This window comes from Geotrypetes seraphini, chromosome 6 (genome assembly GCF_902459505.1).
Source record: "Geotrypetes seraphini chromosome 6, aGeoSer1.1, whole genome shotgun sequence".
NCBI classification, from domain to species: Eukaryota; Metazoa; Chordata; class Amphibia; order Gymnophiona; family Dermophiidae; genus Geotrypetes; species Geotrypetes seraphini.
In genome coordinates this window covers 159,197,331-159,212,003 of record NC_047089.1, presented here as the reverse complement: position 1 = coordinate 159,212,003, position 14,673 = coordinate 159,197,331, and the positions used below count along the sequence as shown (strand labels likewise).

Below are 14,673 nucleotides of genomic sequence, written 5' to 3'. Positions count from 1 at the left end.
CTTTCTTGTTTTCTCAAACCCAAAAGGTGTGTAGGCCAGCAAGGACACTTCTCAATTGATATGGAAGCTAAAGAAAGAGGGAACTGTGTGCAAAATCACGCTTGAATCCGTAATTCTAAGTAAATGATCTCTACATGACAAAGCTTGAAATTCGGACAATCTCCTGGTGGAGGTAATGGCCACTAAAAATACCATCTTGATGATGAGATCCATCAAAGAAGCTTGATCCGGTGGCTCATAGGGTGTACTCACAAGTGCCCCAAGAAACAGGTTAAGGTTTCAAGTTGGAAATGGCTGATGCAGCGGAGGGCAGAGACATAATGCACCCTTTAAAAACCTAACCACATACGGATGAGCCACAAGAGAGCTCCCATGGGACTTGGGACTGAAGCAAGAAAGCCCAGCAATCTGATCTTTCAGAGAGCCGGCTGCTAGGTCCTTTTGCAGACCCTCCTGGAGAAAAGCGAGCACCACTAGGATCGACGCAGAGCTCGGATCTTCGCTCTTCTGAGTGCACCAGAATTGGAAACACTTCCAGATCTTCATATATGCTGCAACAGTCGACCTCTTTTTATTCTTGCAAGGAAACTCTCCTTCCGATGCTTAAAAGGGTACTCTGTGGTTGCCACAAATTACAGTAGCAACTGCCGAGAACCCTATGTAAATGTTTTACAAGGAACTCACTAATAAGAAACACTCCGTATAATGCTCTAAACATTTTGCAAACATTTTATGGGCAAAATTTTCAGACAGGGTCTGAGCAATCATAGCCGTACTTTTCTGTCAGTGTCTGAACGCTGATTGGCTCAAGCACTGACAGGAAACTAAGGCTTAACAGCTCAGGCCTCCACCTGCAAATTGAAAAAACAAACAAACAAACCACTCCATCATTCATGCATGCCTACAATACCCCCCAAGCCATCCATGCCCCTTCCCCAAGCCCCCCCCCCCATTGACTCCCACATTAAAAAAAGAGAAAAAAATGGAAGGAGGGATGCCCACTCCCTCTTGCCACAGGGCCAGGATATGCCTCAGACATCCCCCCTACCTCAACCAGTACCTTTTTTTATGTATGATAGGAGGGATGCCCACTCTCCTCCTGCCGGGAAGGGGTTGTGGTCATGTTCAGAGGGAGGAGAAGAGGCTTTTTTTTTTTTTTGCTGCGCTCCCTGTCTGCTGATCAGCATCATCAGGACTTCCCAAAGGCGCAACAGCTTTGGAGCTTCCCCTGCTGCTCAGCGCCGAGTTGACAAGGGACGCTCCAAACAGCTGAGTAACAGGGGAAGGACCGAAATCATGGCAGCTTTGGGGAGTCCTGCTTGTGCCGATCATCAGGCAGATTTGCAAAAAAAAAATAAATAAAAATTTGGCAGGAGGGATAGGGAGGAGCTGGGCCTAGCAACTACTCTTTTGAGTATGTGCTAGGCACAGTTCCTCCTCTTTTTACCTGCTGCTTGAATACCATGCATATTACATTACATTACATTACTAATTTCTATTCCGCCTCAACCTTGCAGTTCTGGGCGGATTACAAAAGAGACAACTGGACATTTCCAGGATAATTACAGAGAGAATTCTGGTCATTTCCAGGAGAAGTTACAAGAATAATGGAGCTGTATATTTCAAGAGCTACAAGATGCTGTACAAATGAGAAATAGTGCAGATCCAGTATATATACCGTTAGGGAAGCAGTTGACATGCTTGAGGCTAAAGAGAATGGAACTGGCGAAGGGGGGAGGAGGGCGGAGTTGCGTTGCGTTGCGTTGCAAGCTATTTGTGCTGAGCATTGAATACCCCCCTCCCCCCATACACACACACACACACACCACACCTCTTACAGAGTGGGCATTTGCAACCAGTTACTTACTTAGGGACCTTTTTATTAAATACATGCTAAATGTTAAGAAGCTCAAAAGGTATAAGATGGGCTTTTCAGCATTTAGTGCATACTAAGCTTTACTAAAAGGGCCCCTTATTCTGTAAGTTACATTTGTAAGCTCTGCACATTCCGATGCATTTAGACGTCTACATTTATACAAGCTCTATATGTTAGGTGTGTGGATCCCAGATTACACCTCTATTCCATAACAGTGGTCTTCATTCATTTTTAAGTTGGGGTCACTTTAATGAGCTGAAGGAGAGCTGCCAAATGTCTTCCCAAGCAGGGCCACGACAGTGCTGACCAGTATGTCAATGACATCCATTCTCACCATCCCACTTTCAAACTTCATGGAGGGGGGAGTATCCTCAAGGTTATGAGCATTTCCACCTGTGTTCTCTTTTGTCTACTGAGAAATGCCTTTTCCTTCAAGCATGCAGCTCTTCTACCCCATTAACTTTCCCCTTTCTGTGCCGAGGCCAGATAGAGAGGCAGAGTAGCGGGGGGGGGGGACTAGAAAGAATGGGGGCACACTAGATGTCTCCAGGGGCTGCCATTGGCCCCCTGAGCTTTGTACTAAAGATCACTGTTCTAACCCATAATCTAAGCACTTGGTTCCATTACAGAATAAGTTCCCACTATAGCCTTGGGACTCCTAAAACAGAAGCACCAACTTATAGACCTATCTTTTAATAGACAACACACAATTATATTACAGTGTTATCACTTTTTGCAGTTTGTGATTTAGAGACCAGGAATGTGGTCTATAAATATGTGTTTGTATTTAATATAAGCAGTCAGATGGTGCTAGTACAGAATGTCCCAGGTCACAAAATAAGAGCACTTGTTTTCAGTGTACATGATAGTAGCAAAACAAGGTGACAGCTAGCGCCAGCCATATAGCTTATTCTACAAACATGGTCACAAGGGTTCCAAAATCAAAACAAGATCATCTCTCTTGATTGCCCACAGGCAGAGAATGAGAAAGTCCTTTCTAAGTACAAAAGCATGCCTACACGGATCCGATAGCATCTAAGATTATGTAATGTGCTACTTATTCATCAGTTTTTTGTTTTTTTTTTAATCTTTATTCATTTTTAAACTCACAATAAGTGTAACATAAAATACATACATTTTGTACTTTAACATCACTTAATATATCTTCAAATTTTAACTCGCGTCAATTATCCTCCCTCCCTTATACCGAACAATTATTCATAAGCGAAAGAAATCATAAAATATTCCCACCCCACCCTGGACGTGTATGAACAAAAGGGGAAAAAAATAAATTTTTATTCTATGCAGTAATTTCAATCTTTACAGTATCTTGTTAATGGCTCCCAAATATCCTGAAATTTCTTAAAATTTCCCTGCTGCATGGTAATTATCCTTTACGTTTTAAATATGTGACACAAAAGCTATAATTCAGCCTATCCCAATTTTTCCAATTATTCGTTATCTGTTGTATGACAACCCCTGTCATAATGAGTAGAAGCTTATTATTATTAGAGAATATTTGGCTCTTAGCCCTCACTGACATGCCAAACAATATGGTGTCATAGGATAATGCCACCGGATTATCTAACAAACTATTTATTTGATCCCATATTGATTTCCAAAAAGCAAGTATCGATGGACAGTAGAATAACAAATGATCTAATGTCCCAGCTTCAAGATGACAATGCCAGCATCTATTAGATTTAGAGTTATCTAACTTCTGTAAACGAACCCTTTTTGATTGGCTACCGTCGCGAGAACTGATAGCAGCCAATCAGGAAGGGCGTGGGGGCGAGGATTGAGATTGCAAACATCACTCCCGTCCTGCAAAGCATGGTTGGAGGAGGCAACCAGCGTGTTTGGAGGAGGCAGGTGCAGATGTCCAGGAGGTATTTACTGGTGAGGGAGATATTTAAGGGGGGGGGGGGGGATGATGTATAGGCTGCCCCATTGTATATGTAGGTTTAAAAACTCTTAGATAAGCTGAAGCTAATAACAAGGGGCAGCTTATCCAAGAGTTTTAAAACCTACATCGGCATTTCCTGCGGCCTATACAAATGGGCGGCCTATACATGGGGAAATACGGTATTCACTGCTATTCGTAAGGCAATTTAGAGCCCGACAGCTTGTCTTGATTGGCGACCTTAACCATGGGCTGATATTGTTATTGTCCCAATAGATTGCCAAAGACTTAAATAAACAAGTTGGTTTAGAACAAAAGTCTAATAGTGGTCTGAGTGAAGAGAGTAGCATTTTATGTATTGAAATTCATTAACTGCCTTTATGAAGAGATTCACCCAAAGCGATATACAGCAGGTATAATTAAATATAAAAAATTTACAATTTTGTTAACAGTAGTAAAAAGACTAACTCCCTCTTTTACAAAGCCGCACAACAACAGCCCCGAAGCCCTTTAAACCTATATGGGCTTCGGGGCTGCTAGGGCGGCTTTGTAGAAGAGGGGATAAATATAAACATAAATACAATAAACGAGGTAGAGTTAAAAATCAGTAAATTGAAACTTAATAATAGGACTACCATGAAACAGTTTCAAAAATATACTAATTAACTGTACTGAAATTCATGCCTCATATTCCGCCAATATCGCTATGCCCACATTACCCCTCTCCTCAAGTCACTTCATTGGCTCCCTTATCCATTTCCACACATAGGGCTAGATTCACTAAGCAAACTGATCATGTACCAATCAGTTTGCAAGTCCTTTATGACCAGATTTCGCTCCTGCAGTATTCACTAATGCCTGTAGCGATCCGATCCCCATTGTCCCATGCAAATTAGTAAAACCTCATGCAAAATAGCCAAGCGATTGATTCACTAACAATTGCTTGGCTATTTTGAGTCAGGTTTTACTACTGACAAATCCGACTGCTGCAGACCTGTCGGAGTTACTGTCAGGTTTGCAGGCTTTTTGACAGGCCTGCCTGTCTTTTATTAATTTTTTTCCATGGCACAGATATTTTACGTGTGTTACACACGCAAAATATCTGCCCCATAAAAAAAAATTAATAAAAGACAGGCAGGCCTGTCAAAAAAATGCGCCTCTCCCCCCTCAGAGAAAACACAGGAGGGATGCCAACTCCCTCCTGCCATCAGTGTTAAAAAGGAAAAAAAAAAAAAAAGCAGCACAACGGGGCACTCCCCCCTCCACCGACCGACATGGCCCACCCCCGACACGGAACGGCCCGATCCAACACCAAAGTTGGGAGCAGGAGGGGTGCTCAGTCCCTTCTGCTCCTAGGCCTTCCACCCCCCGGTCCACCCCTGGTCGGCCCAGGCAGTCGAGCCCAGCCCACCCACCCCGGTACCTTTGCAATTGTTGGGAGCAGGAGGGGTGCCCGGATCTTCCTCCTGCGCCACTCAAAATCTTCGAAAGCAGGAGGAAAGTCCTCCGGCTCCTGCTCTCCAGCCAGCCGCCACCCCAATAGCATCCTTAGGTCCCTGACCCGGCGTATCATCTGATGCACGGGGAGAGGCCTAAGGCACTGATTGGCTCAGGCACCTCAGGCTCCTCCCTTTGGAGGGGCCGGGGCACCTCAGCCAATCAGGGACTTCCTTAGGGAGAAGTCTAGGGAAGTCCCTGATTGGCCAACCCACCCTTCTAGCACTAATATCTGTCTTATCATCCCCTCTGTAATTCCCCCACCTGAGCACTATGTATAGATGCACCTTCTTGTCCAGTAAGTCTGTCTTGACTAGATTGTAAGCTCTTTTGAACAGGGACTGTCTCTTCTATGTTTTGATGTACAGCGTTGTATATGTCTAGTAGAGCTATAGAAATAAGTAGTAGTAAATAAGAGATATAATCATACTAAAAGGAAGACATAATACTTATGAAGCATCTAATAAAAACAAATCAGAATATTCAAATAACAGATATGATGCTAATGCTTTTCTATAACACAGCTTATCCTATAGATGAGGAGTCAAATACCGATATTAGATGGGGACAAGATAGATGGTACAGAGTGTTTTGGGATAAAACAGATGGAAGGCTAAACTCATAGCAAGTTGTTTATACAGTTAAACAAGGTATAAAGAACTGATTAATTAGTATGTGTGGTGAGTTAGTCCTGGTGCAGAAATTAGAGAATGACATGGAGACAAATTTTTCCCCGTCCCTGCAGGAACTCAATTTCTCCATCCCATCCTCGCGAGTTTTGTCACACAGCATACACAACTTCGTCCTCCCCCCAACAAAAAAAATCCCACAGCTAAGTAGGCAGCCCCTGCTCTCTCTGCCAGCCCATCTTGATCATAGCTTTGGATCCACAGATCAATTGAGCCAGCAGAGAAAGCTCCAAAGCTGCCAACAGGAGGGAGAACAGCAGTGGCAGCAGGAAACTGAAGCCAAAATGAATGGAGTACCTCTCCGCCCCGTCATGCATGCTCGTGCCCTCCCTTCCCCTCCTTCCCCTCCAGTACCTCTTTAAAATCTTCACCAGCGCAAGCAGCTTCTCTGGCCTGGCTCCCTCTGAAATCACTTCCGTGTTGCAGGGCCAGGAAGTAATGTCAGAGAGAAAGCCAATGCCATGCGAGTAGTAGGCTGGAGCAATGGCTTGCTCTGGCGAAGATTTAAAGATGTATGGGGTCGTAAGGGAGGGTGCAAGTGTGGCATGAGAGCACAGGAGTGGGGGCAGAGAGGAGGGTGTGGGGGTGCCTCCTACCCTCACTACGCCACTGGATTCAGAGAAGTATGAGGAAAAAAACCCCAAATAAAAGGAATAGAACATCTCCCTTATAAAGGAAAATCAAACAGGTTAGAGCTGTTCAGTTGGAAGAAAAAGGACACAGAGGGGATATAATAAACATGTCTAAAAATTATGAGCGACAGGTTTAAAAGAAAAAAAAAAAAGTTTCCTATTTAACTGTTCTACTCCATACACAAACAGGAAATGTCATAAAACTAGTAAGCAACAAGTTGAAAACAAGTAGTACAAGGGATATTTCATGCAATGTATAAAATAATCATATACAAGTCAAAATATTTATACTAAAATTGTTTCATTAGAACAGAACAGAGTTGTCTTATTCATGAGCAAACATCTGTCCTTCTATACTCCTCCCCCCCTTTGGTTTGGCATCCCTTTTCAGGTCTATCTTAAAACATCTGTCTTTAGAAACAGGAATTTGCATCAGAGGGTGCAGGACATGTCAGAGGAAAGGCTGAAGGCAGCTTATGTGTATTGCTGTTGCTTCAGCCACTGGCAACCTCAAAAGAAAGAGAGAGACTTTCTAAGGTAGATCTTGGGGGAGAGGAAGGAGGAGGTTACCAGAAATGAGGATATGCGAAACTTGGGGGGGGGGGGGAAAAGAGGGGTGTTAGACCAGGTAGAGGATGTGCTAGAGATAGAAACATAGAAGATGACGGCAGAAAAGGGCTACAGCCCATCAAGTCTGCCCACTCTGCTTACCCACCCCCTGTAACCTGTAACCTATGCCCTAGTGACCCAATTTCCTTATCTTGACCATCGTAGGGATCCCACATGGGTATCACATTTATTCTTAAAGTCTGGCACGCTGTCTGCCTCGATCACCTGCTCTGGAAGCTTGTTCCAATGATCAACCACTCTCAAATTTTTCTTGGGTCACAGCAATTTGGGCCATTTTTATAGTCCAAAATTGTCTTCAACTTATACATGAGAGGCAGTAAATTGTGGAATCTGTTGCTGGAGGTTGTGGTCAATACGACCTATATAGATCTATTTATAAAAAGGAGTGGACAAGTTCCGGAAGGAAAAGTCCATAAAAAACATTACAGGTAGATCTGAGAGACTCATTGAACAATGGAAATAAAACTATAGGAAATATGTTCAGGATCTGATGGGTACTTGTGCCTCACACTAGTGACTGTGGAGACAGGTCCTCAGAGTTTAATGGTCTAACTCAGAATTGATTTTCTTATGTTCTTCATTTGTAAAATTGCCTTGAGCTTAGAAACACCAGTAATTAAATCTAAAACCCAAGACATATATTCCCTTTCCCTGACTTTTCAAGGGGAGATTAGGGGGAGTTGCATCACAGATATTTTCAAAGAGTACTTTTAACTATAAATCTTTAAGGCAGCAACATACAGCTGATTCTTGTCAGATATAACACAACACTGCTCCCTAAAAGGTAAACAGCTTTTCAAAATATCTTCTATCACTATATAATATGAGATATATGATGTCAATGGGGTCCCCTTTGTCCATCTGGCTGTTTATCCCTTCAAAGAAGTGGAGTAAGTTTGTTTGGCATGATCTTCCTTTGCAGAAGCCATGTTGGCTTGCTTTCAACATGGCTTCTGCAAAGGAAGATCATGCCAAACAAACTTACTACACTTCTTTGAAGGGATAAACAGCCAGATGGACAAAGGGGACCCCATTAACAATCATATATCTCGACTTCCAAAAAGCCTTTGACAAGATTCCTCATGAGCAGCTACTTAAGAAATTGTGGAACCACGGGGTGGGAGGGGACGTACATAGATGAGTTAAACACTGGTTGGCAGGCAGAAAGCAGAGGGTTGCGGTGAAGGGCCACTACTCGGGCTGGAGAAAGGTAACGAGCGGTGTCCCACTCGGGCCGCTGCTGTTCAATATGTTTATAAATGATTTGGAAGAGGGGATCAAGTGCGAAGTTATAAAGTTTGCAGACGACACTAAACTCTGTAGCAGTGTTAAAACTATAGGGAATGTGAAGAACTGCAAAGAGACCTGACAACATTGGAGGAGTGGGCGAATAAATGGCAGATGAACTTCAATATAGAGAAATGCAAGGTCATGCATATAGGGAAAAAGAACCCGATGTTCAGCTACAAAATGGGGGGGTTGTCTCTGGGGAAAGGAACCTCGAAAAGGACTTGGGAGTGTTGGTGGATTCAACAATGAAACCAACGGCGCAATGCGCGGCAGCCTCAAAGAAAGCAAACAGAATGTTGGGTACTATCAAGAAGGGTATTACAACAAGAACGAAGGAAGTCATCCTCCCACTGTATCGGGCAATGGTGCGCCCGCACCTGGAGTACTGTGTCCAGTATTGGTCACCGTACCTTAAGAAGGATATGGCAATACTTGAGAGGGTCCAGAGGAGAGCGACACGAATGATTAAAGGCATGGAAAACCTTTCATACACTGAAAGGTTGGAGAAACTGGGGCTCTTCTCCCTGGAGACTCAGAGGAGACATGATAGAGTCTTACAAGATCATGAAGGGCATGTAGAGAGGGACAGATTCTTCAAACTTTCAAAACATAAAAGAACAAGAGGGCATTCGGAAAAGTTGGAAGGGGACAGATTCAAAACGAATGCTAAGAAGTTTTTCTTTACCCAATATGTGTTGGACACCTGGAATGCGCTTCCATAGGGCGTAATAGGGCAGAGTATGGTACAGGGGTTCAAGAAAGGATTGGACAATTTCCTGCTGGAAAAAGGGATAGAGGGGTATAGATAGAGGATTACTGCACAGGCCGCCGCATGAGCGGACTGCTGGTCATGATGGACCTCGGGTCTGACCCAATGGAGGCATTGCACATAGTCAGTTATGCCGCGATAGCGCTTTAAACTCTTAGAATCATTCCATTGGAATTCACCATCACCGCCCATGCATTCAGTAATAGTTACAACAGTAGGTACTTCGGAAGGAAGAGAATACCCACACAGATTCATAGCTGCTAATATGTATAGAAACTTTTATTAAAAATACAAATATGTTTTTGTTTGTTTGTTTTTTAAAGCCATGTAGTTCCAAACACTGCTCTGTTCCACCCCTACAATATCTCTCCCTACAGCAAGTAAAAAGTATTCACTGTTAAACATATGCACATGTGATGAGTAATTTTATAACAGCTTAGACCCACCAAGAAATAATTTTTTTTTACCCGCAGAAAACTCTGAATATTACCTTAACATAAAATGAATGTTTTACTTACCAGGCAAAATTCGGCCAATGAGAGCATCTAATAACCAGAAAGATTTCTCTTCATCTCTTGTAATAAGAATCAGATACCCGGTTATAAAATTCATGCCCTAGAATAGCAAGAATTACATGTTTGGGCCACAGGCTATACAGTAAGCTGCACAGATTTCTCATGTAATGCATTAAAAAAAAAAAATGCAAACTTGGACACACTTGAAAATTTGTATTTTTCAATGAAGCAGTGTTTATACAACCTGTAACAATATTCCGTTCCCCAGTTTAATGCCAAACATGTTACTGTTGCCTTTAGACTGACCTTCAGCACTTCAGGAACCGAACACTCCCAAATCCAATTGCCTGACTACTATAAGAGTTTTTTAAAATCCTTGAAAACTTACTTCTTTAAGGCTTTCTTTTAAAATTGGTAGTCCTCTGATGATGGTACTGTTTTTTTCTCCTACTGTATATGTAAATTGTAATCCGCTTCAGTTGTTAAGTAGAATAGAAAATTTTAAAATAAATAAATAAAAACTGGGCTGACAAGAGAAACTTACATTTTAATCCTTGTCCACTGTCACAGTAAATAAAGGTAGATTTATGTTATACTAGCTTCCCCAAAGTGAATGTACATACTTAAAGTATCCCTTGGACAAAATGAACAAAGGTACAGTAGACTCTCTGTTAATCAGAACTCAAGCAATTGGGAAAAAAAAAAAAAAAAGAAATAATACTTTAAATAAAAATGAAAATAAAATCAATTTCTGCCAGAAATTTAAGTGTAAAGCTGGCATGCCACACCTGAGAATGCCCACGCTTTGCCTACCACATGTCCGGTAGTTTGTCTGGGACAGTTTATGGTATAGCATAGTATGGAGTATAGTATTATTAGTTAACCCTATTTTTAATAGTAACTCTCAAGCAACCAGAAACTATATTTATCTGGCCTCCATCAGTCCCCATGGGTACCGGTTAACTGAGAGTCTACTGTATATCACCTGAAGGTATTAATTGTCCACATTTTAGAGAGGGAAGTCTTGGGGTAGTTAGGTGCCTAGTTCTTATTACCTTATAAAATAAAAACCAGATTAAAAAAGTCCCATGGAAAGTATCCGCACACCTTGACAGCTAATTAGTATGCACAGGCTCGCTGGTTTTCTGTGTATGTGCATGTAAAGGCTAAACACTTCCTCAATCCTATCCCCAAGGGAAGGTGAAACAATTATGCAAAGTGACTAGAAATCCAAACAAAAAGGGATTGGGACTTGTATTCCACCTTTTTAGGTAGATTGTGAGTCCACTGGGACAGATAGGGAAAATGCTTAAGTACCTATATGTAAACCACTTTGAGTGTGGTTGTATAACTACAAAAAGGTGGTACAACCACATTCAAAGTGGTTTACATATAGGTACTTAAGCATTTTCCCTATCTGTCCCAGTGGGCTAATATACATGGAGGATTATGTGACTTGCCCAGGGAACAATGCGGGGTTTGGACCCATCACCTCAGTGTGCCTATAGCTCTAACAACAGTGGTGTACCAAGGGCGGGGGAGGAGGAGCAATACACTCCGGGTGCAGATCATGAAGGGGTGCTCCCAGCCTTGGAGTCATAGTCCAGGAACTTCTCCTTCTCACGGCCTAGCCCCAAGGCTCTGGGTGGTCCCCGTGGTCGAGCATGTCTTCCCCCTTCTCTCCACGCCAGTCCAATGTCACCCTCGCCTTCTGTCATGCTGAAAAATCTGCCAGCCTCGGCAGTGATTCAGCTATGTTGCCCGCAGCTCTCCTTCTTGCCTTCTGTCTGCTATGGTCCACCCGGGCGGAAACAGGAAGTTGCATCATTGGAGATAGACCACGGCAGATGGGAAGCAGGAAGGGGAGCTGCGGGCAACGTTGCTGAATAACTGCCGAGGCCAGCAGATTTTTCAGCGTGCAGAAGGCGAGGGCGACATCGGACTGGCACGGAGAGAAGGGGGAGAACATGCTGGGCCGAGGAAGCCGCCTGGGGGAGGGTATTAAAAGCATTGCCAGATTGTGCATGGGGGGGAGAGCTTATGGGGCCAGAAACAGAGAGAGAGATGGTGGGCAGTGGTCTGAAGGGAGAGAAGTTAGATCTGGGATGGTGTGGAGGAAGAGCGAAAAAGATACTTGAAGGGAGAATTGTTGGGAAGAGAAAGGGAGAAATGGTGGACCTGGGGGAGAGATGAGATGAGATGTGGGGCAGTTGGGAAGAGAAAGCAAGAGAAGCTGAATCTGGGGAGGAAAGGAGAAATGTTAGGCCTGGGGGTGGAAGGGAGAGAGAGAGAGAGAGAGATACAGCATCTTTGTTTTTTCTTCCATCTCATTGTTTAGCATCAAGTGGGGAGGGAAGAACAACAGAAAAGACAGGGAGAAAAATGTTGGGCCATAGGGAGAGATGGCCTATGGAGGGCAGGAGGGAAGAGAGCTGGGATAAGATGATGCTAGAATTAGTAGAAGATAGACAAAAATCAGAAAAAGAAACTGGGACCAAGAGGATGGAAAAACAAAATGACCAGGCAACAAAAAAGTAGAAAAAATAAATTTTATTTTACATTTTGTGATTACAATATGTCAGATCTGAAATGTGTATCCTGCCAGAGCTGGTGTTAGACAGCAACTAGGACCTAAGAGAGAGAGGAAAATTCTTTTTTTATTTTATTTACACCACAGTGCCGGCATGGGGTTGGAGAGGTTGTTATATTGTAACACTGTGAATGTTAACTATAATCCGTTCTGAGCTCTCTGTGGAGGACAGGCTATAAAAATTAAATAATTAATTAAATTACTATAAACATTTTTAGGGGGGGAGGATGTTAAAAAATGATTGACCCCGAGTGTTACATACCCTAGGTACGCCACTATCTAATCACTACACCACACTCCTCCACAGGAAGCTAATATAGATATATAGCTCAAACCATTTTGCCACTCTCCTCCATAGGAAGTTAAGATGAAGAGATAGAGATAGAGAGATAAGATGAATAACTGTTTTGAGGTACGGAGTGGGTGGTGGTGTTGGCAGGGGTGGGGTGGTGGCTCGATCGGGGGGGGGGGGGGGCGCCGAGGGCAGGAGGGCCTGGGCTCCTTCCTGCCCGATCCGATCAGGGTGGATTGTGGCAGGAGTGATAGCTCATCTCTCCTGCTGTGATAGTGATCACACCCCCTGAACCACGGCACTTAGGGGTGAGGATCGCAGCAGGGGAGATGCCCTGCCGCGATCCTCACCTCAAAGTGCCATGGTTCGGAGGGTTGGGCGTTCGCCATCTCTCCTGCCCTGATTGTTGCAGTAAGGGGTAGGCAGGTTGATGGGGCCGCTGAGCTGCTTTGATCAGCTCAGCAGCCCCTTTTCGGCACTTATACCTGTTTTGACGTGGTCTAAGTCAAAACGTATAAGTACCGACTAGGCAACCTGCCTAAACTTTTGGTTATACCTGCTGTATGTCTATGTCTAGGTAGGCCCACCTCCCGCCCTTTCCCGTCCTCTAAAAAGCCTCTTTTCGCTCTATCTGTTTAGAGGCAGGGGAAAGGCCTAAACTGGTTTTAGATAAGTCTAAAACCAGCTTTAGTTATAGGTACTTGGACAATCAGGCTTTCTGATCGTCCCAAGTACCCATTTAGGCCACTTTTTAGACTTTTTTTGTTTTGATTACGAGTCCCTTAACCATTAAATAACATGAAGAAAGTATTGACCTGAAGTGTGTAATTTATGTGCCTTAGTTACAAATACCTTAAAGGACATGGCAGGGTTTGATGTGTACATTCCAGTTTTACTGTTCTTTACAAAGAGGTCAAGGTATAGGTCAGTTTCCTTTTGTTTGAGCACTGCCTGTGGGATTAACCACTGATGCTTCCATATTTGAAAAAGCTTTATACTTGAGATTACCAGCTGGCCCCCTATTTTCTGGATAAGCTGATTTACCTGCTCAAGCTTCCCTTCACTTCTCTTCCAATTTGTACATACAGTAACATTAGCATGGCATACAAAGAGTAAAATATATATAGTACAGTTTACATCTATATAAACTGCTGCGTTGCAGAATCAGAAGACGAACTTGTCTCCAGGTAAGAGAACTAAATAATATTTGCTTTCCCAAGAAGATAAACATACTCCTTAGTTCTGTGCTATTTAGTCTTCCCTCCCTCCCACCTTAGGAGAACAGGTGGTGTTATATCTAAGAAGCTAAGCAGGATCAGACCTGCTACTCCCTGATGGAGTGCACTGGGAAACAGAGAACATAAAACTGTAATAAAAATAAATAAATAAATATCTGAAGTATTCTGCCAAGACAAAATTACAAGCACAATTAAGAGGTGATTATCCCCTAGAACAGGAGTCGGCAACCTGAGGCTTGTGAGCCACATGCACTGCTGCCTCCTCATGGCCACCTTCTAAAATAGCTGCCACAACCTCTCACAGCTGCATGCGGCATTTCCTGTAGTACCACAAACTAGAGGTTATGGCAGCCATTTTAGAAGGTGGCCACAAGGAGGCAGGAGCAAGAGGGCCACAGTCCTGCCATAAAGACTCCTGCTGAACCACCAGGTACCTCAGTAGGCTGGGGGGGTGGAGAGAGAAATCATAAGGTTGAGAGGGAGATTAAAGGGCCGGGACCTGGAGAAGGGGAGTTAGGGGCAGGAATGAGAGGTGCAGAGACCTACAAGGGGCTGAAGGGGAAAGAAGCTACATCTTGCGGATCTTTGTAAATCTTGGATCAAACATTTTGGATAAATTGGCTCTTTGCTGTAAAAAGGTTGCTGACCCCTGCCCTACAACATCAACACCTAGAAATGGGTAGAAAAAGCACAGGGAAAAACCCCAACACTATTTTACATATTAGATATTTGATTTAGGGCATAGGCACTGA

At 43.4% G+C, this 14,673-nt stretch overlaps 1 protein-coding gene across 3 annotated transcripts in view; it reads right to left on the bottom strand.

The window, feature by feature from the left end:
- Positions 1-14,673, bottom strand: part of GRTP1 (growth hormone regulated TBC protein 1) — a 116,971-nt gene that overhangs the window by 33,195 nt on the left and 69,103 nt on the right. For all 3 annotated transcript variants that reach the window (XM_033949202.1, XM_033949203.1, XM_033949204.1), the window contains one exon: positions 9,805-9,901. In XM_033949202.1, coding sequence (XP_033805093.1) covers positions 9,805-9,901 — 97 coding nt within the window. The remainder of the gene's footprint in view (positions 1-9,804; positions 9,902-14,673) is intronic.